The following is a 23,543-nucleotide window of genomic DNA, read 5'->3' on the forward strand; positions in this document are numbered from 1 at the left end:
GAAAGTTTCCGTGGCTGCGCGGCCCTGGCTTGAGTCGCCTGGCGTCGCGCGGGGCGGACACGGCTGCGGGGCCGGGCCGTGTCTCGGCTGGGGCGCGCGATGCGGGGCGCCCCGGCTGGGCCAGGGCCCCGATACCACGCACAAAGGGACCCGCCCCCGCCGGTCCAGGGTCTCGCGCCCGGGGCGCCAGCGAGGTGCAGGTGGGGCAGAGCCGGCCTTTGGCCCCCGGTCCCGACGCCCCCCCCGGACCTCGACTCCTGGCCCAGAACCCCACATGGACCCCGGCTCCCGCCCGGACTGCAGCCCGAAACCCGGTCCAGATCTCTGGCCTCACCCCAATCTCAGCCCCGACCCCAGGCCCCAACCCCCCGGCGCCCTCCCCGGACCCCGCCCCCCGGCCCGAGCCTACCTGGAGCGCGGCGTGGGCGGCCCCGCAGCGCGGCCCCCGCCCCCAGACGGGCGTCCCCGGGTCCCTCGGCGCGCGGCGGGAGCAGGGCGCGGCGCGGGTGGCGGTCAGCGGGGCCTCAACTCGGGCTGGCGCGGGGTCAGACCCCTCCCGGGCACAGCGCACAGCCCCGGGGCCAGCCCTCCCCGCCCGTCCCGCGGCCCGTGCGCAAAGCGGGCCTGGCCGGCGACGCGACCCTCCGCCCCGCCCTATCCGACCGCGAATTTTCCCATTGGCCGGGAGACCCGGCGCGGCCCGGCAACCGGCGCCGATTGGACGGACGCAGGGAGACGCCGGCTTGCCATAGGGCCCCCGGGGTGTCCGTCCCGGATGACGACCGGCCCCTTCGTGAAGTGGCCGAGGCCCGGGCACCTGCCGGGACCGCTGCGGCGGCGGCTGGGGCCGTGAAGCTGCCCCTGCCTGGTCGCCTTCAGGGACGTCCGCGGGCCGTGCGGCCCCGATCCGGGGCTGGCAGCCTCGGCGCCCCTTTCCCGGACCCTGGCTCCGTTGCCTCCATTACTACCCCCAGTTCGCAGGTATCTTTCTCCAGCGCCTACTGTTCGCCCGGAGTTGCGCGAAGCGCCCTCCCGTCGACATCAAATTGTATTCCTCGCACAACCCGCGAGGCAGAGTTCTACTGCCATCCCATTTACAGATGGGTAGCTGAGGCTCAGAGAGGTTCTCACTTCCTTTCGGTCACCGGGGCTCCACCCAGTCTGTCTGACCCTGGGGTCTAGGGGTTCTTCCACCCTCATCGCGCCACGGTTGCCATAGCGGAGGAGGGGGTGCGGCCTTGGCTCAGCGAGGCCGGAGAGGGTGGCGGCCTGCAGTGTTTCTGAGGGCAGAAAAGGACACCTCAGTGAATCAGGGGTTTTCCTCCCTCAATAGGCCTGAATCTACAGACACCCTGAGCTCAGCCCATCCTGTAGGGCCCCACGGGACTGTCCTCTGTCACCTCCGCCATCACATCGCCACAGATCTGGGCCTGGGGAGGCGGAGTCTGTGCATTTATCACCCCCACTTCTGGGTGTCCCATTTCCTCCACCCTACCTGCGTCGTGGAGGAACACTGTGGGGTTCAGCCACCAGAGCTGAGTTTACCAAAGGTTGTATTTCCCTGCCAGGTGGGGAGCAGATGCCTGGCCCCTGCAGCGACACAGGGCACAAATGTGACGACAAATGGGACTGTTACCCTAGGCTAGGTCCACTTAACTTCATGGTGTGGAGGGCACCAGTGGGAATGCTGCCCACTGGGGCTTGTTTTAGGAGGTTCCTGAGATGGCCCTGGCTCACACTTTGTTCTAAGCCTTTTCTGCTCTGGTTTTACCTAGATTTGACCAGATCCTCAGTTTACCGTGTTCCCCAAGGCCGCCAGGGAGCCACACCAACCATGACGGTGCTGATGGGGGACCAGACAGTCCTGTCTTATCCATCCACGTCAGGGAACCGGTGTGTTCACCCAATAGTTTCTGGGTCAGAACAAAGAAAGGGAAATGACTTGGGGCCAGAACTCACCACTGCTACCGCCACTGGGTCTCCTTGTGCCCTGGCATACATGGCACATCAACCCTAACAGCCCTGCAGAGCCAAGCAGCCACCAACAATCAACTGGAGCTGGCACTTGAGGTGACAACCATTTGGCACCCTGGCACAAGGATGTTGCTCAAAGCTCTGGGGAGGCAGAATGAAGTATCTCTCTCTGGAACACAGGGGCCCCCATGAGCAAGATAGCACTCGTCCCAGGTAGCCTCACCATCGGTGACATTCTGACCCAGCTGCCTTGTGACCTGGGGGGTTCCCTTTCCTACCCTTAGCAGTGGAATTAATTAGCCCAATGGTCCCTACACATCTCTCCAAGGACATTGGGCCCTGGTCCTCCTGGAGCCCCTCCTCTCTCAGTGACCTTGTGGTGCAGCACCACCCCTTCCCCACACACTTGCTGATGGAGGCAAGAGGGCTGGACAGACCTCTGCTGAGAGCAAAGGGAAGAACTGTGCACCCAAATCAGCCTAATTGAGGGCTGCCCCCCTCCCTCTCATTCCCACCCACCACTCCCAACAGGGTTCCAGAGACCTATCTGCCCCCAAGCTGGATCACCAGCCACATACAGAGGAGTAGGGGGACAGCACCAGTTCCAGGAGGACTCAGGGCCCCTGTCTGGCAGTGGGCCTACCATGACCTAGCCTGCAGGTGGGGGTCAGAAACAGTCAGAGAACAGGGGAGATGGCCTCCCTCCACCACTTGATCACTGCCACAGGGACCAGTAGCCCAGTCTCCTCTCTCTCTCCCACTTTCTCTACCCAACTACTGGACAGCTCTGTAGTGACATCCCTGGGGCACGTGAGGAAAGCTACAGAGAGAAAAAGATTTCAGCTGGAAGTCAGGAAGAACTTCCCACGAGTTGTAGATGTTCAGAGGGTGGCCATATAAGGTGGCAGACATGTGTAATCAGAGGTGGGATGGCAGTGAGCCCCTTGCAGCCCTAAGACCGCAGGGCTCAGGTGCCCACTCCAACCCATCTCATTGGTCTTGCCTGCTCCCTACCACTAAATGTCATCCAGACTGGAGTCAGTGGTGACAGAGAACATCAGAGTGTCTGATCTGGCTCCACTGATATGGGGAGAGCGTGGCTAGGGTTGGGACTGGCCCAGGGCCATATGCTGTTCTCTGTGGCAGAGTAGGATGTGAACTTCCATCCAGCTCGTGTGACACTGCATCCCCCTTTGCAAGCAAGGGGGAAGCACTGCTCACGAGGGCCCCACCAATCTGTACCCCACTCCTCTGAGGTATGTGGCCCAGTGGTTGGGGGTAGACCACTCTGCAGCTGCTGCCCCATACCCCAGGGCATGGTCACTCGCCTCCAAGCCCCAGGTTCTATTTATCTGAACCACCACCTCTTGGCTGGACTGCATGGTCCAGGTGCCCAGAGGGAAATCACTGGCACCAGCCCAGCACAATTCTGCTGCTGGATGGCAGGAGGGAGGATTTGTGTGTCTCGCTGGGTCTACTGCCTCCTGGCCATGGGTCCTTGGGCATCCAGACTCTTTTGGTTCCTGTGCCTGCAAAGGGCTTCTGTTAGGTTCCAGGAGGAACACAGATGAGATGGCGAAAGAGTAGGGTGGAATGGGCCTTCGGGGGTGTCATGCAGGCTTGGGTTCGACTCTTATCTTTGTTGATTACCAGCTAGGCCCTTCTCCTCTCTGAGCTCGTTTCCCACAGGGCGTCAGTGCTCCAAGTCAGGATCAGGGTGCTTAGGTCTTCAACAATCCAGCCACCGCCACTTGCCACCTTTTTTGACTTCAAACAAGCAACATAACTGCTCTGAGCTTTGGTGTTTACATCCTTAAAATGGGATGAATGAGAACTGTGTATCAGAACAGTGGGTTTAGAGCACTTAGCACATTGTTATTATCCTTGATATAACTGTCATGCTTGTCATAGTTTGCTGAGTGCCCACTTTTGAGCAAGCGCTGGGTCTGTGACTCTCCATTTTCCCTGCACTCAGGCCCCAGACACAGCCCCGAAGCCAGTGTGGGCAGGGAGCCCAGCAAATGCCTCTGTCCTGTTGGGAGGGCCCTACTCAGTGCCCCTTCCCAGCTCATGCTCACGTGCTCACTCAGTACAGATCAGGCTGGGTCAGCCCTTCATCCTTGGCCCAGATCTGCAGAAAGCCTCGAGGTGGGCTCAAAGGCTATGCTGGCCAGCTGGGGCTGGAGGGCCTGGTCTGCGGTCTGCCCAGAGCGAGGCAGGGATGTCAGGGGGTCAGGGTTGCAGTGGGAAGGATGGCCAGGTGCAGAGGCCAGGACTGGGTGGATGGGGAGGGGGAGACCAGAACCCAGCCTGAGGGGTGGGTCTGGAAGTGACCATCCCTGTAGCGCTTCCTGCGAGGGCCCGGTGGGCAGGTGACCGATGGGCGCCTGGAGCTCAGGCCGCGGGCCAGACGTTTCCGTGAGGGCGTGGGCTTGGGGGGCTGCAAACGCTGCGACTTCCCGCGGGGTCCCCTGGGTCGGCACGCCAAGAAGGCCGGGAAGGCTGCGGGGGGTCACGATGGGCCCAAACACCAGCGGGGCGTGGAGGCTTGGCGCAGCCCCGGGGGCGGGGCGCCGGGCAGGCTGCAGCCCCCGAGCGACTGCGCGCGCGACCAACGGTGCCCCTGGGTGAGGCGCGCCGCCCCGCCCCTCGCCGCGCGGCCCAATGGCGAGCGCGCAGACGGCGGCAGGGGCGGGGCCTGGGCGGCGGCGGCGGCGGCGCGCGAGCGCGGCACCCGGAAGTCTGCGACGCAGGAGGCGGTGAGTGAGCTGCTGGGGCGGCCCGGGCCGGCGGAGGCACCCTCGCGGGCCGCCGGAACTTGGGGACGCGGGTCTCCAGGGGCGCGGGCGCGACGGGGCCGCACGTCCCGCCCTGCCTCAGTTTCCCCTTCCCGAGGCGTGGAACGGAAATCCAGCGGCCGAGTCCTGGGAGACCCGCCGAGCCCGGCGGCAGGAGAGCCCTGCGCGTCTCTGGAAGGCGGTCCCCGCCGGCCTGGGGTGCGGGGCTTCTGGCAGGCGGAGCCCGGCTCGCTGCGAGGAAGCAGACCGGAGGGAACTGCGCGGTCGCTGCGGGATGGTGGGCTACGGCGTCGTCCGCTCTGAGCCCTGAGTCACGCTGCTGCCCGCCGCGCCTTGCTGCTGGGGCAGCGGGATCATCGCTGATGTCCCGGCGCCTGGACACGGCTTTCCCGGGGTGGCTCGGGGAGTCAGACTCCTCCCCTGAGGCCGTCAGGGGTGGAGGAAGGGCAGGGCTGCGCCCAGGGCAAGGCCTGGCCCCGCTGCTGTCTTCGAGACCTCTTCCACAACCTTAGCACCTCTCGTGCTTCCTGGCTTCCCTCTGGGCCACAGCTAGAGTGAACCTCCTGCTCTTGAACCAGTTCCTGAGCCTTAGGCCCCCTTCCTCCAAAGGGGATGTCGCATGCTCAGCACAGGGCTGGCCTGTCATCCCGCTATGCCCGCTGACTGCTGTTTTGCTGCTGCTGTTTGGGCTTGCAGGCCTCTTCTGTGAGCCCAGTGTGACCTGGTGGCAGCTATAAGGGGTGCTTCCAGCTGGTAGCACTTCAGAAGTGCTTTCTCACACTCGCTTGTTGATCTTCTGGGCAACCTTTTGGGGCAAGTGTTCATTGGCCAAACACTGAAGAAAACTCAAGCTGAGGGACAAATGGTGTTCCCAAGGTCACTCAGAGCCAGGCTGGCTCCCGGTGTCTCTCTCTTCCTGGGCCTGTGTCCTGGAGCCTTCCTCATCAGGTGACCTGTCAGGTGGGGTGAGGGCAGCTGGAGAGGGTGGCTGTGTTGTGTTGGCTGGTGGACATGGCAGAGCTTCTGGATCTCAGTGCTCCTGTGGGGTGGGGTGGGGTGGGGTGGGGTGGGCTGCCCTGGTGCTCCCAACCCTCCGGCCCCTGACCATTCACTCCAGTCTTGCTGCTTCGTGTTACTGTCATGTCCGCAGACTGCAGGCCCCTTGGACCAGGCCTGCTCCAGCGTGATTGACAACAGCTTTCCCCAGATGAAGGCAGCAGGCCGTCAGCTGTGCCCTGGCCACCCAGCCCCTCAGCTCTTGTTACTGCTTCATGCTTCCTCTGTGTCATTTGTGAGCTGTCGTTTTGATCACAGTTCACCACAGGTGACTCATCCTCCTGCCTGGCTTCCACACTAGAGGGCCAGCTCTCTGGAGGCACTGTGGACACTGTTTCCAAGCACATCCGTGGAGAGAACGGCCCAGGGCAGGGAGGCTGAGGGGGCTTCTAGAAGTGGGCCCGCACTTGTCATTGATGCTCCAGATGTGCAAGAACTGGGTTCATCTTCTGCTGAGATGTGAGTCGGTGCATTGAGGGCAGCACCACAGAGTCTGGCATTTGTTGGTCCAGACCATGGGGTTTGGTGATGGGCTTCGTGAAAACAAGGTCATCTCAAAACCAGTGAGCTGCCCTTTTTGGGTTATCAATGCAGCTTTTTTCTTTTTCTTTCGATTTTCTTTTTAGATTGCAAAAGCAATATATGCGCTCTTAAGAGTAAAAGGTCCAGCCCCTGTCTCCTGGCGGCTGCTGACACCCAGGGTGCATCCATTGGGGTCTTTGGGACCATGCTGGCTTAAAGAGCTTGCTTTCATCCTCTTTTGAGAGGTTAGTGAGAATGCCCTTTCCTTTTTTTTTTTTTGACAAAGATTAGCCCTGAGCTAACTACTGCCAATCCTCCTCTTTTTGCTGAGGAAGACTGGCCCTGAGCTAACATCCATGCCCATCTTCCTCTGCTTTATACGTGGGACGCCTACCACAGTGTGGCTTTTGCCAAGCAGTGCCATGTCCACACCTGGGATCTGAACTGGCAAGCCCCGGGCCGCCAAGACTCGGAACGTGCGAACTTAACTGGGCTGGCCCCTCCCTTTCCTTCTTTATTAGTCACGTGGGCCATGGGGGCTGCTGTGAAGCTGGGCTGGGCCCTGGCTTGGAGGGAACTCCCATGTTCTTGCCAGAAGGAGCTGAGGAGCTTTCCGTAATACTCACTGTGTCCCTCGTTTGTGCTGCACGTTCAAACTGTGAAGGGACAATGATACTTGGTGTGAGGCTGAATTATTGCTCCAGAACAGCTGAAACATCTTAGGAGAGAGTATCGCAGTAGAAAATTTGTCATGGTGAAATGCCACTTACCAGCCCAAACGACGAAGTATAGATTGTAGAATCCTCAGTTGCCGAGTAGGCAGGAAGGGGGAGTGTTGCTGTGGGCTGGCTGCTCAGAATATTTACAGACGTCAGGGCTTTCTCAGCCAAGGCCCTGGGAACAGCGACACTGTGTTCCCATGTGTGTTTACCTCCTCTGCTGGCAGCTGCTGGGAGGATGTCACACGTCGGGCGAAAAGAGCAGCTCATGCTTTCCAGCTCCACCCCTGGGGGCTGCCACAGCGACACTGCAGCCGCATGGGGTGGGGATGAAGTGCCTGGCTTCTCAGCCCCTCCTCATGAAGCCCGAGGGACCCTGGCCTTTGCGTGGCCTCTCAAGACTAGATGGACAGGCTGGCTGGCCTTAAAAATGTACTCCCACATGTGTAAAGTGCTTAGCATAATGAAATGGGGCTACAGGTGCTAGGGCCCAGTTGCCCTCCGCCCAGAGCCTAGAGGGGCACGGTCTCCGTGTAGGAGGCTGCTTGGGTGCAAACTGGGAGCCTCGTCTCCTCGAGTGTCTCAGCCCTGCATCTGTGTGTCATGGTAAAAATACCTCCCCATTCACTCGCGTGCGTCCCTGTCGTTCATCGCTGCCTTCCGACCTGGCATGTCTGCCCTCCGACCAGATGCCCTCTTTGCTTTTCAGTTGACAAGGGAAAGCATTCCTCACCTCGTGGCCCCCGGTTGTCGGTTGTGGCTTTGCTCTCTGCCCGGGTGGGTGGCATCACTGTGCAGAACCCACGACAGCCCGGCGGCGCTGAGTCCTCCTCTGAGGCATTCTGAGCCAGGCCTGAGTCCGTTCTTGCCCAGCCTCCTGTGCACAGCCTCTTCTTCCGGCCTTTCCTTCCTCACCTCCCTCCACCCAGAGGAACATCTCGAAGCCAGTGGGGGAAGGAGGACAGGGGCTGTCCACTTGCTTGTCATGCAGCGTTTGCGAGTGGACAGTCCATTTTTTTCCCCGATGTAAGACGTGCTACCGTGAGAGTGTGCGTGTGTTGAGTGTCCAGCTCCATGGGTCGTGCGGTGAGTCTAGTCACGCAGCTCCATCCATATCACTGTGTGGAAACCATTGCCAGCACCCTCCTGTCTCCCTTGTGTCCCATGTCCCCCAGTCCAAGTGGCCCTGCCCTGACTTCTGTCCTCATGGGCGAGTACAAGCGCCGGCGGTGTGCTGTCTCCTGGGTGGGGCCTCCCGCTCCGCCACACGCTGCTTGGGCGCATGGACACTGCTGTGGACAGACACAGGATGGCTTCCAGTTCCCGGCTGCAGCCTTCCTTCCCTGTGTTGCTTCATGGACCAGGGCACGTGCATAGCACTTGTTGGTGAGTGGGGAGGGGCATGGCACACTCACTCAGAGTTTTAGAAGATGCTGTGAATAGCCAAGAGGGAGACTTGCCCTCCAGACACTAGAGTATGTGCTGAAGCTAAGGTAATTAAACCCATGCGTCAGAGGCCTGGTGACATGTGCAGAGCCCCAAGGGGCCATGTGACTGGATGTCTGAAGTATGCCTGAGGTGGGGCAGACTGGACGCCCGGGTGGCTGGGAAGCACAAGGGGTCCATACCTCTGACCACTCAACAGGCAGACCTTGAGCAGATCCAAGAAGTAAGCTAAGCCATAACTGTGCAAGGAAGTCAAGAGAAGGGGCTCTTCCTTTGGGACAGGGAGGGCAAACACTGCACTCAAGATAAGAAAATCTGCAGTGAAATGACAGACCACTTTGGATAGGGAGTACCACGGCAAGGCTGCGAGGAGGGGAGGGCTGGGAGGAAAGCTTTGTGGCTTGGGGAGCACTCAGGGCCTGCCGCCACACCATGGCACCTGCGCCATAGACCAGCGAGGCCAAGGCCTGATTCAGTACCCAGGTCAGTGATTCGTGGACATGGGGGTGCAGGTGGCCACAGGGCACACAGCCACTGGGGATGCCAATGAAACCTTGGTGAGAGTGTTTTCTGCCACTGGAGGGTGGACAGCGGCAGGTTCTGGTGCCATTGGGGACGCCCCCTTGCCTGGCAGGCAGGACCTGTACAGGACATTTGGAGGGAGTTGTGCCAAGTCTGCTCATCTAAGAGCGTCACCCTCTGACCAAGCCATCCTGCCTTCTGGACCTCTGTTCTAGGAAGGTCCTCAGCCCATTTGCAAAGTGTGTACATGGGGTAGAAACTTGATGGGACCAGAGCCGAGAGGCGGAGCGAAGGCCACATCCCCTGCAAAAGCTGGGCAGCGGCAAACAGGCAGGCACACTGCCCTCTGGTGAGGACGGACCTGCGTAGCCTATCATTGGGGAGATAACCCCACAGCACACGCCTATACTTTGCTGAGAAAGTTCTGGAAGTACACAGCCAACCGGAAAAGGGGCTTTTGTGTGACTCCTGTAGTTGGAAACTTACCAGATGAAAGTGTGCTCCTGGATGACCTGGGAGTGGGGACCACAACCCCAGACCCTGCTGGCCCCCAGAAGCTGCTTCTTGTCGCAGCAGGAAATGTGGAGCCTTGGACTGTGGCATGGAGATGCCAATGGAGAGGGTGGACGATTAGGCAGCAGGCGTGAGAGGCCAGGGTGGGCTGTGAGGCTGGGAAGCAGGCTGTCCCTTGGTGCAAACACCAGAGGAGGCCGTGCTGGCTGTCCCAGGTTGGGTGGGCAGCCCTCACAGTCAGTGTGTGATGCCCATTAGACCCTGGGGCAGGGTGAGACTGGCAGCCAGGTAGGGTCTGGTGCGCAGAAGAGGGAGACGGGCCTGCAACCACCCCCAGCAGTGCTGAGGTCTGCCCCGTCCCCGTGCAGGCTCCTTCCTTGTCTGGACTGGTGGTGACAACAGGGCCCTGTCAGTCTCACCCTCAGGCCCCTTTGCCTCCTCTCCCCGTGGGCCTTGCCTTCCCTCTCACCAACCTGTCTCTGCACCGGGCACGAGGGCCCAGGGAAGCAGATCCTTGCCCTTGGTCAGTGGGCTATGGACCAGTCCGTCCAGGCGCCTGGCTTTGTCCCCACATGGCCCTCATCTGGGCCACTACCTCCATCACCACATCCCTTGGTGTGTGGTCTTGACCCATCCTTGGCCATCTTTGCCTCTGTCTGTCTGCGTCGCTTTTCGTTATGCTCTAGTTAGACACTGTGGAGGGAGTTTGGGGCTTGACTCTGCTGAGAAGCCTGGTACTTCTGGAAGAGGGAGTTTGCCTGGCTCCCCATGGCTGTCAGGAACACCCTGTGGGCTCCTCTGGAAGACAGGGGCGGAGGAAAGAGGCCTGGCTGGAGGGGTGACATCCAAGGCCACAGTGAGCAGGCAGTACGGAGCATGCGGGGAGAGCTCTCGAGAGCCGGATCACCAGATGGGCCTGAGTGCTGGGATGGCTTCCGTGCCTCGCCGCCAGCGCCGTGTGCTCAGTCCCTGGTGCTGAACCCACGGCCGTCCTTTCTGTCTTGCAGGACTCCCAGGGGTTAGGCCAGCAGAAAGCGGGCTGCACCGACCTGGGATCGGGAAGACTTCCACTGGCTTTCTTAGAGAGGCCGGGAAGCCCTGGGCTTTGGTTGAAGAGAGCTCTTTCCTTTTGCTTCACACCTTGCAGGTTCTTCTGGCTGGGGCTGAGGTGAGCTGAGGGACCCGAGGTGTGTGCAGGAAGCGCAGGCCCTGCCCTGCACGCAGAGCTCTGGGAGAAGGCCTGGCAGAGGGGCACGCTCAGGCTGGTGGAGGTCCCCCCTGGGACCCAGTGCTTCCCTGGTTGCTTCTAGGCAGGCCAAGGTCACAGCAGGAGCCCCAGGCCACGTGCTGGGGAAGCAGTGGCGAGTCGGCGGGTGGGAGGTGTGGGCGTGCTGGCCTGCTCCATGCTCATGCAGCCTCACACGCTTGCCCGGCCTGCCTTGCAGTCCCTGGGCTGAGGGCCTTCACGGCTGTCTCAGGCTGTGCTGGACCCTGTGGGAGCGAACACCCTTCTTGGGGCTGCGGCCTTCCTTTTCTCCTCAGGACTTCGTGCTGGTCCCTATTTAGTTCCAGAAAAGTCCTGGGTAGTTTTTGAAACAGGGTCATCACTTGGCCAGGCTCACAGAGGTTAGTATTTTATGTGAAATCTTGTTTGTGACAAGGATTGCCTGGTTGTCGTGTGCAGCCAGGGGCATCTGTGTGAGCCGTGGAACGTGGTGTCGCAAGGAAGCCATAGTGAGGATGCTCCAGAGGTGTGGAGCTTGAGCAACTGCCCGTGCTGCCTCCTACCCTGCAGGGCCAGCACCCTGGCTTTCTATTTAGAGCCACCCAGGCCACAGCTGGCATGCCCCTGGGGCCTCACAGACAGCATGCAGTGGCCTGCTCCCCCGCAGCAGTGGGAATGATGGCTTTCTCCTGGTCGGGGCTGTGGAGCCTGCCACTGTGCTGTGCCTGTGTCCTGGGCACTTGTCAGGACATTCGGCCACCTCACGGGCTCTGCTCTCCAGCCTCATGTGTGGCCCCTCAGACTCCTGCCCATGCTTCCTCTCCTTTGCCTGGGCCACCGTCTGGAGTCTTCCATTCTTATGGGCCAATCTGAGGCACGGCCACACCGCTGTGTGCATGGCACTTGTGAGAAGCACCCGTAGTGGGACCACATGTAGGCACGGTGACTTTCCACCATGGCCGGGATGGGGCCACTACCTTATCACCAGCTTTCCCAGGGGCTTCTCACCCCTGGGGAGGGTCGGCTACTGGGACAACAGCGAGACCAGCAGGGCCACTGTGAGAGGCATGCTGGCTTCCAGGTGTTTGTGTGATGTGGCTGAGTGGAGCGGCTTGTGGATTTGCCAGGGTGGTGTGGATGTGCAGGTCCTGTGCTGGGGGCGTCTTGGCCTTCTGGGGAGACACCTGGGAGTGGATACCAGGTTGGGGAGGCCCAGTTGACCCCAGCACGCCATGTGTGCCCACTCCTTCACCACGAGTGCAGTCTGGCCTCCTCCAGGTCAGTGTGTCACCTGCCCAGAGAGCCAAGTTCTGTGGCACATGCTCATTGGGTGGGGCCCTCTTCTCCGTGCCCTGGGTTACCTGGCTGCCGTCTCAGTTGCTGTGAGGTGAAATGAGGGGAAGAGAGGAAAAATGAGCCCTTTACAGCTGGAGAGGGCAGGCATGTGATGTCTAACTGTCTTCCTCAAGCCTGGCAGGTGTGCACATTGTACATGGCCTCCGTGATCTCTGGGGCAGGCAGCACCTGGGCGCAGGATGCAGAGGTGGGGTGTGGCTTCCTGCAATGCTCGGGTGCCACCAGGCATTACCCACCTCAAGGTGTCCGCCCTGTGGTCACCAAGGCCCATGGGCAAGGCTCCTAGTCAGATCCCCTAGGACTCTCCTGCCTTCTTCTTTGGGCTGTGGGCTGGCTCTGGCCCCTGGCCCTCGGGGATGACCCCAGAACCCTGCATAGATCTGTCTTCTTGGGCCACCAGGGACGTGTAGACACTCCTCCAGGGCCTTGGCCTGTGCGCTGGGCCCCGGGTGAAGGTGGGGACAGCTGGGTTGGGGGCCTCACTGAGAAAGCCAGTCATGCTTCTGCCTAGGACGCCACCCTGCCCACACTTTTTACAGCGCAGGTGCCCTTTAGGGTGCTCTCCCGCTGACAAACGTAGATGCCATCTGTAGATGCCATCTGGTGCAGCAGGACCTGGGGAAGCCCCTTCTATCTCCCCACCCTCCCACCGTGGGCCAGGAGCCAAGGGGAGTGGGAAGGAGCGTTTTCTTAGCGCCCCAAGCGACAGGCGGACAGGCCCACAGCAGCAGGGCAGGACTCCGTCTGCCACTGTGGGTGGGGCCAGCCGCCCACCTGCCCTGTGCCCAGGAGATGGTGCAGTGACCAGGACGACAGTGGTGTATCCAGGGCTTGCTCTCGGAGCCTGGAAACTCAGCAGAAGTGAGAAGGTGGCTCATGAGCAGGGGTGTCAGGAGGACCCCCCAAGCCCTGAAGAAGGTTTTGGAGCTCTGGTGGGCCTGGGTGGGGGCACACTGGGAGAAGGGCCTGCGCCCACAGGACCTGCCGGGAGTTTGCTGAAGGAACATATGGAGCCTAGGTGCAGGGGTGCTGGGGCGATGGGAGGTGACACTGGGAAGGGGAGGAGCCACTGGGCAGCGGGCCTGGCTCGAGTAGGGGGTGAGGGATTGGAGAGAAAGGCAGTTCCTGATGGTCCCCTCCTCAGGGGCTGGCTTTCCTCTGGTCCTTCCTTCCCAATGACCGCGTCTTCGTCAAGGCCGCAGCCCTGGGCTCTGTGCCCACATCTCTGGCGCCAGGCTGCCTGGAGACCCACTGGGGACCTGCCCTTTGACCTCCTTGCCGCCGTTTGGAGGGCTGGTCTGCCACCCGCCCAGGCTGGCTAGGACGGTGAGGTCCTGCAGCCAAGTTGGAGGAACTCTGCATCTGCCCTGTGAGCATCAGTAGCCAGAGCTGCCCCTGACCAGTGGCCTCACCCAGCAGCCAGGCAAGCAGCCCAGGGGGCATGTGGCAGGCCAAGGCTCCCTCCCCTGAGAGCCCAGAGTGGCACGTTCCTGGTGGGGCAGGAGGTTCCTGGTGGGGCAGCCGTCCATCCCAGTGGGGCTCTGGCCAGTGGGATTCAGCAGGGATGGGCTGGCAGGGCTTCTCCCACTGATCGCGGTCAGCCTGGGTACCACAGATATCACCAGCTGGCCTCGCCTGGAACATTCTTGTCTGGGAGAGACCAGCTCCCCCAGCATGAGGGAGCCTGTGTCTTCTGTGCTGGACTGTGATCAGGTGGCCAGTGCTGGGTACCCTATCAACTGCACCTGGCGGATGGGACACCTGGGGCCCCGGGAGACCCAGCATGCTTCCCATCTCCCTGTACTGGGTTCTGGATGATTCTGCTGACCCGTCTCAGCAGCTGTGTCTAATCTGCTCTTAAATCCACTGCTGAGTTTTAATTTGTGATTGCTGTAGCTTCCATTTCCAGAAGTTTTTTCTGGAGCTTGATGAACCTCCTGGTTTGCTCTTTGTCACTTCCTGTTCCCTGCAGATGCTTCCAAGCTCTTTACTGCAGAGCATGGTCGGTTCATGAGGTGTGGGGATCTCTTCCTGCTGCTTGCTCATGGCGCTTTGTTTCGTGTGTGTTCTTTCTGACTGCGTGCTGCTCTCCGTTCGTGAGGCTGTTTCTGAGACTTTTTGGAGAGCTTTGGTTTGCTGGGTGCCTGGGGGCACTACTGGCATGGTAGCCCCTCAAACCAAGTCTAGGCATGAGGCTCCCTGGACCCCTGGGGTGGCCCTGGCTCCGCTGGTGGGACTTCTCAGGGACTCCCCCGCTTCTGTGTGCTGTCCCTGCGGCCCCTGGATGGCTGTGGATGTAGCCCACCTTTATCCTGCGAGTGCTGCTCTTTGGGGTCCCTTCACTTGGGGGAGGGTTTTCTAAGAGACCCCCATCTTGGGGCAGCCGTAGGCCTTTTCTTCTCTCTCCCTTGCCACCCAAGGCCGCCAGAGCCCAATGTGCTCCGATGGGCCGAGGCCCCAGGGCAGGACAACCCCGCACTCTGTGTTCTCTCTCTCTGAGTTCCTGTGTTCTCTGAGATGTTGGCCAAACCCTGTATGATCTTGTCAGCTCTTGCCTGCTTTTAAGATCTTTTTATATTCTTTCAAGCATTTTGAGTTGTTTTCACTGGGAGGGTGGTCCCAGCCGCCTGCCCACCAGTGTTGGGATTGTCAGGCACCTTTGGGATGATAGGCCCCTAAGAGCGGGGACCCAGCCTGGCTCCTGTCACCTCAGGGCCCCTTCTGCATCAGGCACTGCCTTTGGCACAGCATCCTATGAGGGCCAGTGGCCAGCAGCCCATCTCAAATGGTGCACGTCCTCTAGCACCCTGCACTTCTGCGGATGGTACTTGTCACCATGGCAGTGCTCCACCTGCATAGCCACCAGGTCCTTCCTGAGGGCAAAGCTTGGTCCTCTGAGGCCATCACCAACAGCCAAGCTTGCGGGGGCCTAGAGGAACACGGGGCTGAATCCTGGGGGTCCCTCCAGGGCCTGTGGGAGCCAGTGGGGATAGTAGTGGAGTGAATTTTACCCCCACCCAATCTCCTACCCTGGCCAGACCAGTGAGCAGAAGTGAATGGGGTAGCAGGGACCCCATGGTGTCATCACACCCGGTCTCATCCACGGGAAGGCCCCACAAGCTCGGCAGCTTCCATGTGGCTCTCAGCTGTGGTCGTGTCCTCAGTGCCGGCCTAGGGCTTTGGACCCTCCTTGGCTTCTCTGTCGGCTGTGGCCTCTTAGTGCTGGCATAGCTTTGATGCAGGGTTGGTGTGCTGGGAGCATCCTCCTTCTGTGAGTCCTGAAAGAGGAAAGGTTTAACGTCAGAGACCCAAGAGCTGGGAGCAAGTGCACTGATGTCAGAGGGGAGCTCTCGCGTTACTCTTACCTGCCTGTCTCCAGGGCCGGGGCGGGCCATTGCCCAGAACTGTGGTGCGTGGACATCAGGGGCCCCCAGCCTGGGCAGTGAGCTGGAGCCCTCCTTGGCCCACTCCTGCTGCCCACATGCCTGTGGGGAAGACTACTGGCGTGCTGCACAGCAGGCTGGCCCCCTCCCCTCTGTGGCTGCCCTGAGACCGGGGGCAGAGGAGCAGGAGGGGCAGAGTGGCCATGGCTTGTGCTGACACCTGGAACAAGGACGTGCTGGTTCTGGGCATCCCAGCCCCCCTGCTATCTCCAGTGAGGGCCTGACTCGCGTTACAGATGAACTCCCTGGGGCGGAGCCCAGGCCCTGCCTAGCAGGCAGCTGGCACTTAGCCTGCCACTGCAGAGACTCTCCCTAGCCCCACGGCACGAGTTAGGGCACAACCCTGCCCAGCCCCAGGGTGCCCCGAGATAGGGCACAACCCTGCCCAGCCCCAGGGTGCCCCGAGATAGGGCACAACCCTATCCAGCCCCAGGGTGCCCCGAGATAGGGCACAACCCTATCCAGCCCCAGGGTGCCCTGAGATAGGGCACAACCCTCCTCAGCTCCAGGGCACCCCAAGATATGGGCCTTGGAGCTCAGTGGCCTCCTCTAGACACACATACACGCACATGTAGTCACACACATACGCACATACCCATGTACTTACACATGTGCACAGGCCTTGCAGCCTCACATATGTGCACATACACTGAACACACCTTTCCCCCCTCACTCATCAGGCCCTTCTGGGGGCATCTTTTTGGCTCACTTCAGCAACTTTGGTGCACGCTTCCCAGCTGTGGGTGCTGGCTCTGCCCTGGAGCCATGTCCCCAGCTCGTCACACACATGCAGAACTAGAGACCCTCACAGTCACCTTGTCTAGGGTTAGTGGCCTTGGGATCTCATCTCAGTTCTTAGCTCGGTTGTGGGAAGAGATCTGCTGGTCCCCGAGGCCGCCAGGTGCAGGGCCTGTGTGTACATGCACGCTGAGTCTGCACTGCCCATGCCTGGGAGCACGACCATGTCCCCTGTGTATGTGCTTTGCTCTGCATCCCTGCCTGCAGATGTGGAGTGCACAGGGTCCACCTGGTCCCCTGGCTGTTACTGGGCCATCGTGGGCAAAAGGCATCTGCCAAGGGCCCTCTGTGGACCCTGCCACAGAGCATACCCGGGTCAGTTGGTGTGGCCCTGCCTTGAGGTGCTGGGGGCTGGAATTGGCACTGTTGCCAGGAGAAGGAATGGGCAGTCTGCTGCTGGGCACTGAGCAAGCCGCAGGGCCAGCCAGGCATGGGGTGGAAGGGCTTGCTGCCCGCCACCCCTGCTGAGCTCATGGTTCTTGGATTTGCTGCTGTTCCCCTCCAGTTTGCACCTGCCACCCCCATGAGGTGTGTCCAGGGCTAGCGAGCATTGCGGGTGTCAGGAGACAGTCTAGCCAGTGCTGACGAGTGTGTGGGTTTAGGGAGATGATTGTGTGGTGCCAGCGAGCATCGCGGTGTCTGGCATCTGGTTCTCCCTTGCCCAGCGAGGTTCGGGGACATTGCAGAGGTGGTTCTATTCCGGGCCAGGGAGCATTGCTCGTTTGGGGAGGCAGTTCTGTCGTTTGCCATTTACTCAACTCATTTTTTCCTTTTCCTGCAGACCACGTGATCCCGTGTGAGCAAAGCCACCCTTGGGGACCCATGTGCATCATCTTCTTTAAATTTGATCCTCGCCCTGTTTCCAAAAATGCATACAGGTAACCCCCTTGTTCTGCATCTGTCATCCTCCATTCGGCCTTGGGTGCCCTGCAGTCCTGGGAGCACCCGTGTAGGAGAAGGGGCATGCCACTGCTGCCCGTGGGCGGGGAAGGGCAGGACCCCGGGAGGAGCTGCATGATCAGACAGTGGTCACTTAGTGTGGGGCCTGGGGGACTACCTCTTGGTGGCAGGGACCCTGAACTGATGTACAAAGATGCTAAGACTTGGCTTCTAAAGGTGGTTATGTGGGCAGGACAGAGGAGTGAAGTGGGTCCACGCAGGGGTGCAGCCCTGTAGCCTCTGATCAGAGGATTGGGGGCAGCTGAATTGGGGTGACAGTGAGTGAGAGCCCAACTTGGGCTGGCTGGTCCATGTTGCTGGTGAGAAGTCTGGGTGATGGCGACAGAGTGTGTGTTGGGGAGAGAGCTGGGGGACCAACCAGAGGAGATGGGAGACCGAGGCCAGGGAGTGGCGAGTGTGATCCAGTTCTCCCCCTCTTCCCTGTGACCCTGGGCCCTGGATGGTGCCACTGCACTCTGTGGAGCATGCCAGCAGGAATCCACCTAGAGAATGAGGCTGAGATGTAACCCACAACCAAAAATGACATTTGAAATTGCTCACTAGTGCAATTGCCTGGGAAGTTTTCATCATTTTAAAATCTGTACCTGGAAGGACTTGAACTATGTTGACTAGCTTCTTGAGTCACCATGCAAAGTCACAGTCGCTGTGTTGCCTAGCATCTTGGCTGAGTTAGCTCACTCCAGGCAGGGAGTGGGGAATGAAGAGTGTCCAGGCTTCCCTTCATGCAGAGGACTGGGCAGCAGAGCCAGCTCAGAGTCTGGGAGCGGACTCTGAACGGCCCCCAGCAGGGTGAGCTGTGTGAGTCAGGGTGCAGCCAGTGGACAGGGTCCAGGTGCCATGACTTGAGCAGGGAAGGTGTAATGTACAGAGGTACTGACTCTAATGGGATTGGAGTGCCCGGGGCAGAGCCGCAGACTTCACCCCTGGGCTGAGGTCCAGCCCTCCTGGAGAGGTACAGCCGAAGCATACTGAGCGGCCAAGAAGTCTCTGGGGTGCTGTGCTTGCAGAACTTGCTGGAAATGTGCCCTCTAGGGTGCAGGCAAATGTCACAGGGGATGTTGGGGGAAGGTGCTGGGTGCTGGTGCTGCTCACTGCTGTGTGCTGGGGAGCCACGCGAGCTGCAGGAGCTGGATGTGGGGAAGCCGCCTGTGACTCTGAGACTGCTGGAGACTGCTGCTGGGGAAGCTGCCTGTGCAGCAGGCGCCTCCTGAGGGAGCAGGCTGGAGCCAGGCAAGGAAGCCTCTCCTCCTCCTCCAGCGTCTCTCCAGTGCCCTCTACTGACAAGACCTGACGTGGCCCCAGCTGCAGAGTTCTGCTCCATGATCACAGAGCAGGCAATGGAGGGCAATGTGGGGTGGGAGGCAATAAATGGATAACTGGTGCGGCCCATCCCTTTGGCTACTGAGCTTTCACACGCACCTTCTATGTCGTTTGAACTCCCACGTACCAACAAAAAGACTCTTTTTCCACTCAACAAGTGAAGAATGTCTCCAATGAGGACAGGCAGCCGCGCAGTCATTGAGTCCATTGCTGGCTATATTTGTTCCCCCAGATTCAGCCCAAGCCCCGCTTGATAGCCTGTTCCCTAAGGTTACCTCCAACCTCCTGGAAGTAAAACAAAGATGGGAAGGAGGAGAAGGGAGAGTCATCATGAGTCTTCCTTGCTTTAGCTCAGGACCTGTTTTTTACTGCCTAGACCTGTCCTCATGACAGCTCCTTGTGGGTTGTGATTCGAGACAGCCTTAGCATTTCTCTCAGATGTTTTCCAAAGCCCCAAGCCAAAGACTAAGTATGTCGTCTCTGGACGACTAACTGAATCTACTTGGCATTTTTCCTACTTCTTGGTGAGCCGAGCCTGGGCCTGGTGGAGATTGGAGAGGGTCTCCCGGTGCCTGGAGTGGAAGGGGGAGCAGATCAAGTGCCAGGGCCATCGACATGGAGGGGATGAGGCCCAGGCTGTCCAGTGCTGCCAGGAGCCGTCTGGGCCCACAGGGCCTGCCCCAACACCTCTCACTTGGGTTCCCTCCTGCCTTAGCTGTCCTGGCCTGGGATACATCAGCCTCTGCCCCCCGCCCTGGCGTCCTCGTCTTCCCCCCACCTAACAGCAGTAAGGAATGAGGGTGTCTGTTTTGTCTGTGGCAAAGTGTACGTAACATAAAATGATGCCATACTAAATATTTATAAATGTACAGTTTAGTGGCATTAAGTATATTCACATTGTTGTGCAATGGTCCCCACCATCCATCTCCAGAACTCTTTTCCTCTTCCCAAATTGAAACTCTGTCCTCATTAAACACTAGCTCCCCATTTCCCCTCCCCCAGCCCTTGGTAACCACCATTCTACTTTTTCTTTCTGTGACCTTGACTACTCTGGGTATCTCACATAAATGGAATCATATAATTTATCTTTTTGTGGCTGGCTTTTTTCACTGAGCATAATTTCCTCAAGGTTCATCCATGTGGCATGTGTCAGAATTTCCTTCCTTTTTAAGGCTGAATAACATTCCGTTGCATGGATATGCCACATTTTGTTTATCCGTTCATCCCTCAGTGGACACTTGGTTTGTTTCTGCTTCTTCGCTGTCATGAATATTACCATACAAGTATCCATTGGAGACCCTGCCTTCCGTTCTCTTGGATATGTACCCAGAAGCAGAATTGCTGGATTGTATGATGATTCTGTTGGAGTTTTTGAGGAACTACCAAGTTGATTTCCTTGAGCATCTTTTGATAGCCACGTCATAGGCTTCCTGCGCCATGCCAGCCCATGACCCCTCTTGGGTGGCAGAGTGTGTCCTCAGAGCTAGTCCTCACTGTGCACCATCCAGACCAGGTCCTCTCCCCCAACCAGATAGGCTGGGTGCCAGGGCCACCATCCACTTGGGCCCTGCTGCTCACAAAGCTACTCCACGAGGCTTGGGCCCCTCGAGGCCCCTGTGGTTCCACGTCATCTCTCAGGCACCCTAAGTGTTGTCGCATGTGCAGTCTTGCCCCACAGGGTAGCAGACAGCACCTGTTTTTATTCATATTGGTGTAAGCTCATCCCTGCAGTCATTGTTGCTCCAGGGTCGGGGGCCAGCGGACTTTCACAGCTGCGTCGGTGGCCGTCGTTGCCGTGTATGTAAGTGTTGATTTCAACAGGCCCCCTCTGCCCTGCAGAAAAGACAGATGTCTTCACTTAAAACATTATTTTACTGAGGTCCTAATAGTTTGTAACACTGTGTAATGTCAGCTGTACGTTATTATTTGTCAGTCACCATACATATATGCCCCTTTACCCCTTATGCCCACCCTCCAACCCTCTTCCCCTTGGTAACCACTAATCTGTTCTCTTTGTCTGTGTGTTTGTTTATCTTCCACAGATGAGTGAAATCATTCGGTGTTTGTCTTTGTCTGTCTGGCTTATTTTGCTTAAGATAATACCCTCAGGGTCCACCCATGTTGTTGTGAATGGGACGATTTTGTCTTTTGTTACAGCTGAGTAGTATTCCATTGTGGATATTTACCACATCTTCTTTATCCACTCATCAGCTGATGGGCCCTTGGGTTGCTTCCACGTCTTGGCTATTGTGGACAATGCTTCAGTGAACGTAGGGGTGCATAAGTCTCTTTGAATTTCTGCTTTCAAGTTCTTTGGATAGATACCCAGTAGTGGGATAGCTGGGTCATATGGTATTTCTATTTTTAATATTTTGAGGAATCTCCATACTGTTTTCCATAGTGGCTGCACTAATTTACATTCTCACCAGCAGTGTATAAGGGTTCCCTTTTCCCTTTTCTCCACAACCTCTCCAACATTTGTTATTTTTAGTCTTGGTGATTATAGCCATTCTAACAGGTGTAAGGTGATATCTCATTGTAGTTTTGTAAGAATTTTCCTTTCTTTTATTTATTTTTTTTAAAGATTGGCACTTGAGCTAACATCTGTTGCCAATCTTCTTTTTTTTTCCTTCTCCCCAAAGCCCCCAGTACATACTTGTATATTCCAGTTGTAGGTCCTTCTGGCTCTGCTGTGTGGGATGCTGCGTGAGCATGGCTTGATGAGCGGAGCCAGGTCTGCACCCAGGATCTGAAACGGTGAAACCCTGGGACCCCTAAAGTGGAGCACTTGAGCTTAATCACTCAGCCACGGGCCGGCCCCTCTCATTGTACTTTTGATTTGCATTTCCCTAATGATTAAGGATGTTGAACATCTTTTCATGTGCCTCTTGGCCATCTGTGTATCTTCTTTGGAAAAATGTCTGTTCATATCCTCTGCCCATTTTTTGATTGGGTTGTTTGTTTTTTTGCTGTTGAGTTGTGTAAGTTCCTTATATATTTTGGAGATTAACCCCTTGTTGGATATATGATTTGCAAATACTTTCTCCCAGTTGGTGGGTTGTCTTTTCATTTTGTTCCTGGTTTGCTTTGCCTTGCAGAAGCTCTTTAGTCTGATGTAGTCCCATTTGTTTGTTTTTTCTTTTGTTTCCCTTGCCTGAGAAGACATGGTATTCAAAAAGATGCTTCTAAGACCCATGTCAAAGAGTGTACTGTCTATATTTTCTTCTGGGAGTTTTATGGTTTCAGATCTTCCCTTTAAGTCTTTAATCCATTTTGAGTTGATTTTTGTGTATGGTATAAAATAGTGGTCCACTTTCATTCTTTTGCATGTGGCTGTCCAGTTTTCCCAACACCATTAATGGAAGAGATTTGCCGTTCTCCATTGTATGTTCTTAGCTCCTTTGTCGAAGGTTAGCTGTCTGTAGATGTGCGGTTTTATTTCTGCGCTTTCAATTCTGTTCCATGATCTGTGTGTCTGTTTTTGTACCAGTACCATGTTGTTTTCATTACTGTGGCTTTGTAGTGTGTTTTGAAGTTAGGGATTGTGATGTCTCCAGCTTTGTTCTTTTCTCTCAAGATTGCTTTAGTTCTTTGGGGTCTTTTGTTGTCCTATATGAATTTTAGGATTCTTTGCTCTATTTCTGTAAAGAATGTCATTTGGATTCTGATTGGGATTGTGCTGAATCTGTAGATTGCTTTAGGTGGTATTGACATTTTTTCTTTTCTTTTCTTTTCTTTTTTCTGCTTTTTCTCCCCAAACCACCCCCCAAACATGGTTGTATATCTGAGTTGCATATCCTTCTAGTTGTGGGATGTGGGATGCCACCTCAACGTGGCCTGACGAGCAGTGCCATGTCTGTGCCCAGGATCCGAACCCTGGGCCGCCGTAGCGGAGTGCACGAACTTAACCACTCGGCCACGGAGCCGGCCCCGACATTTTAACTACGTTTATTTTTCCCATCCACGTGCATGGAATATCATTCCATTTCTTTAAGTCATCATCGATTTCTTTCAGTAATGTCTTATAGTTGTCATTGTGTAGGTCTTTCACCTCCTTGGTTAATTTTATTCCTGGATATTTTATTCTTTCTGTTGCAATTGTAAATGGGGTTATATTCTTGACTTCTCTTTCTGTTACTTCGTTATCAGTGTACAGAAATGCAACTGAGGGACCGGCCCCATGGCCGAGCAGTTAAGTGGGCGCACTTTGCTTTGGTGGCCCAGGGTTTCACCTATTCAGATCCTGGGTGCAGACCTAGCACCGCTCATCAAGCCATGCTGAGGCAGCATCCCACACAGCACAACTAAAAGGACCTACAACTAGAATGTACAACTATGTACTGGAGGGCTTTGTGGAGAAAGAAAAAAAGAGAAGAAGATTGGCAACAGATGTTAGCTCAGGTGCCAATCTTTACAAAAAAAAAAAAAGAAATGTAACTGATTTTTGAAGTTGACTTTGTACCCTGCAACCTTGCTGTAGTTGTTGGTTATTTCTAATAGTTTTCCAATGGATTTTTTAGGGTTTTCTATATATAGAATCATGTCATCTGCAAACAGCGAGAGCTTCACTTCCTCCTTGCTAATTTGGATACCGTTTATTTCTTTTTTTTTGCCTAATTGCTCTGGCCAAAACCTCCAGTGCTATGTTGAATAAGAGTGGTGAGAGTGGGCACCCTTGTCTTGTTCCTGTTCTCAGAGGGATGGCATTCAGTTTTTCCCCGTTGAGTATGATGTTGGCTCTGGGTTTGTCATATATGGCCTTTATTATGTTGAGGCACTTTCCTTCTATACCCATTTTATTGAGAGTTTTTATCATAAATGGACGTTAGATCTTGTCACATGCTTTCTCTGCTTCTATTGAGATGATCATGTGGTTTTTATTCCTTATTTT

At 57.1% G+C, this 23,543-nt stretch overlaps 2 protein-coding genes across 16 annotated transcripts in view; one reads left to right on the forward strand and one right to left on the reverse strand.

Moving 5' to 3' along the window:
* Positions 1 to 564, reverse strand: part of ARVCF (ARVCF delta catenin family member) — a 57,240-nt gene extending 56,676 nt beyond the window's left edge. For 5 of the 6 annotated variants that reach the window (XM_070516667.1, XM_070516674.1, XM_070516673.1 and 2 more), the window contains exon 1: positions 410 to 549. The gene's annotated coding sequence lies outside the window, so the exon portion shown is untranslated. Of the gene's footprint in view, positions 1 to 409 lie in introns of all 6 variants that reach the window. The other variant, XM_070516666.1, reaches the window with a different exon arrangement.
* Positions 565 to 773: 209 nt separating this feature from the next.
* The window catches only part of TANGO2 (transport and golgi organization 2 homolog), a 50,790-nt gene continuing 28,020 nt past the window's right edge, over positions 774 to 23,543 (forward strand). For 2 of the 10 annotated variants that reach the window (XM_070516692.1, XM_070516696.1), the window contains exons 1-2: positions 4,727 to 5,049; positions 17,154 to 17,250. In XM_070516692.1, coding sequence (XP_070372793.1) covers positions 17,195 to 17,250 — 56 coding nt within the window. In that variant the 5' untranslated portion in view covers positions 4,727 to 5,049; positions 17,154 to 17,194. Of the gene's footprint in view, positions 982 to 4,654; positions 5,733 to 17,153; positions 17,251 to 23,543 lie in introns of those variants that run through there. The other 8 variants (XM_070516689.1, XM_070516693.1, XM_044775494.2 and 5 more) reach the window with 7 other exon arrangements.

Source organism: Equus asinus, chromosome 8, assembly GCF_041296235.1.
Source record: "Equus asinus isolate D_3611 breed Donkey chromosome 8, EquAss-T2T_v2, whole genome shotgun sequence".
Lineage (NCBI taxonomy): Eukaryota > Metazoa > Chordata > Mammalia > Perissodactyla > Equidae > Equus > Equus asinus.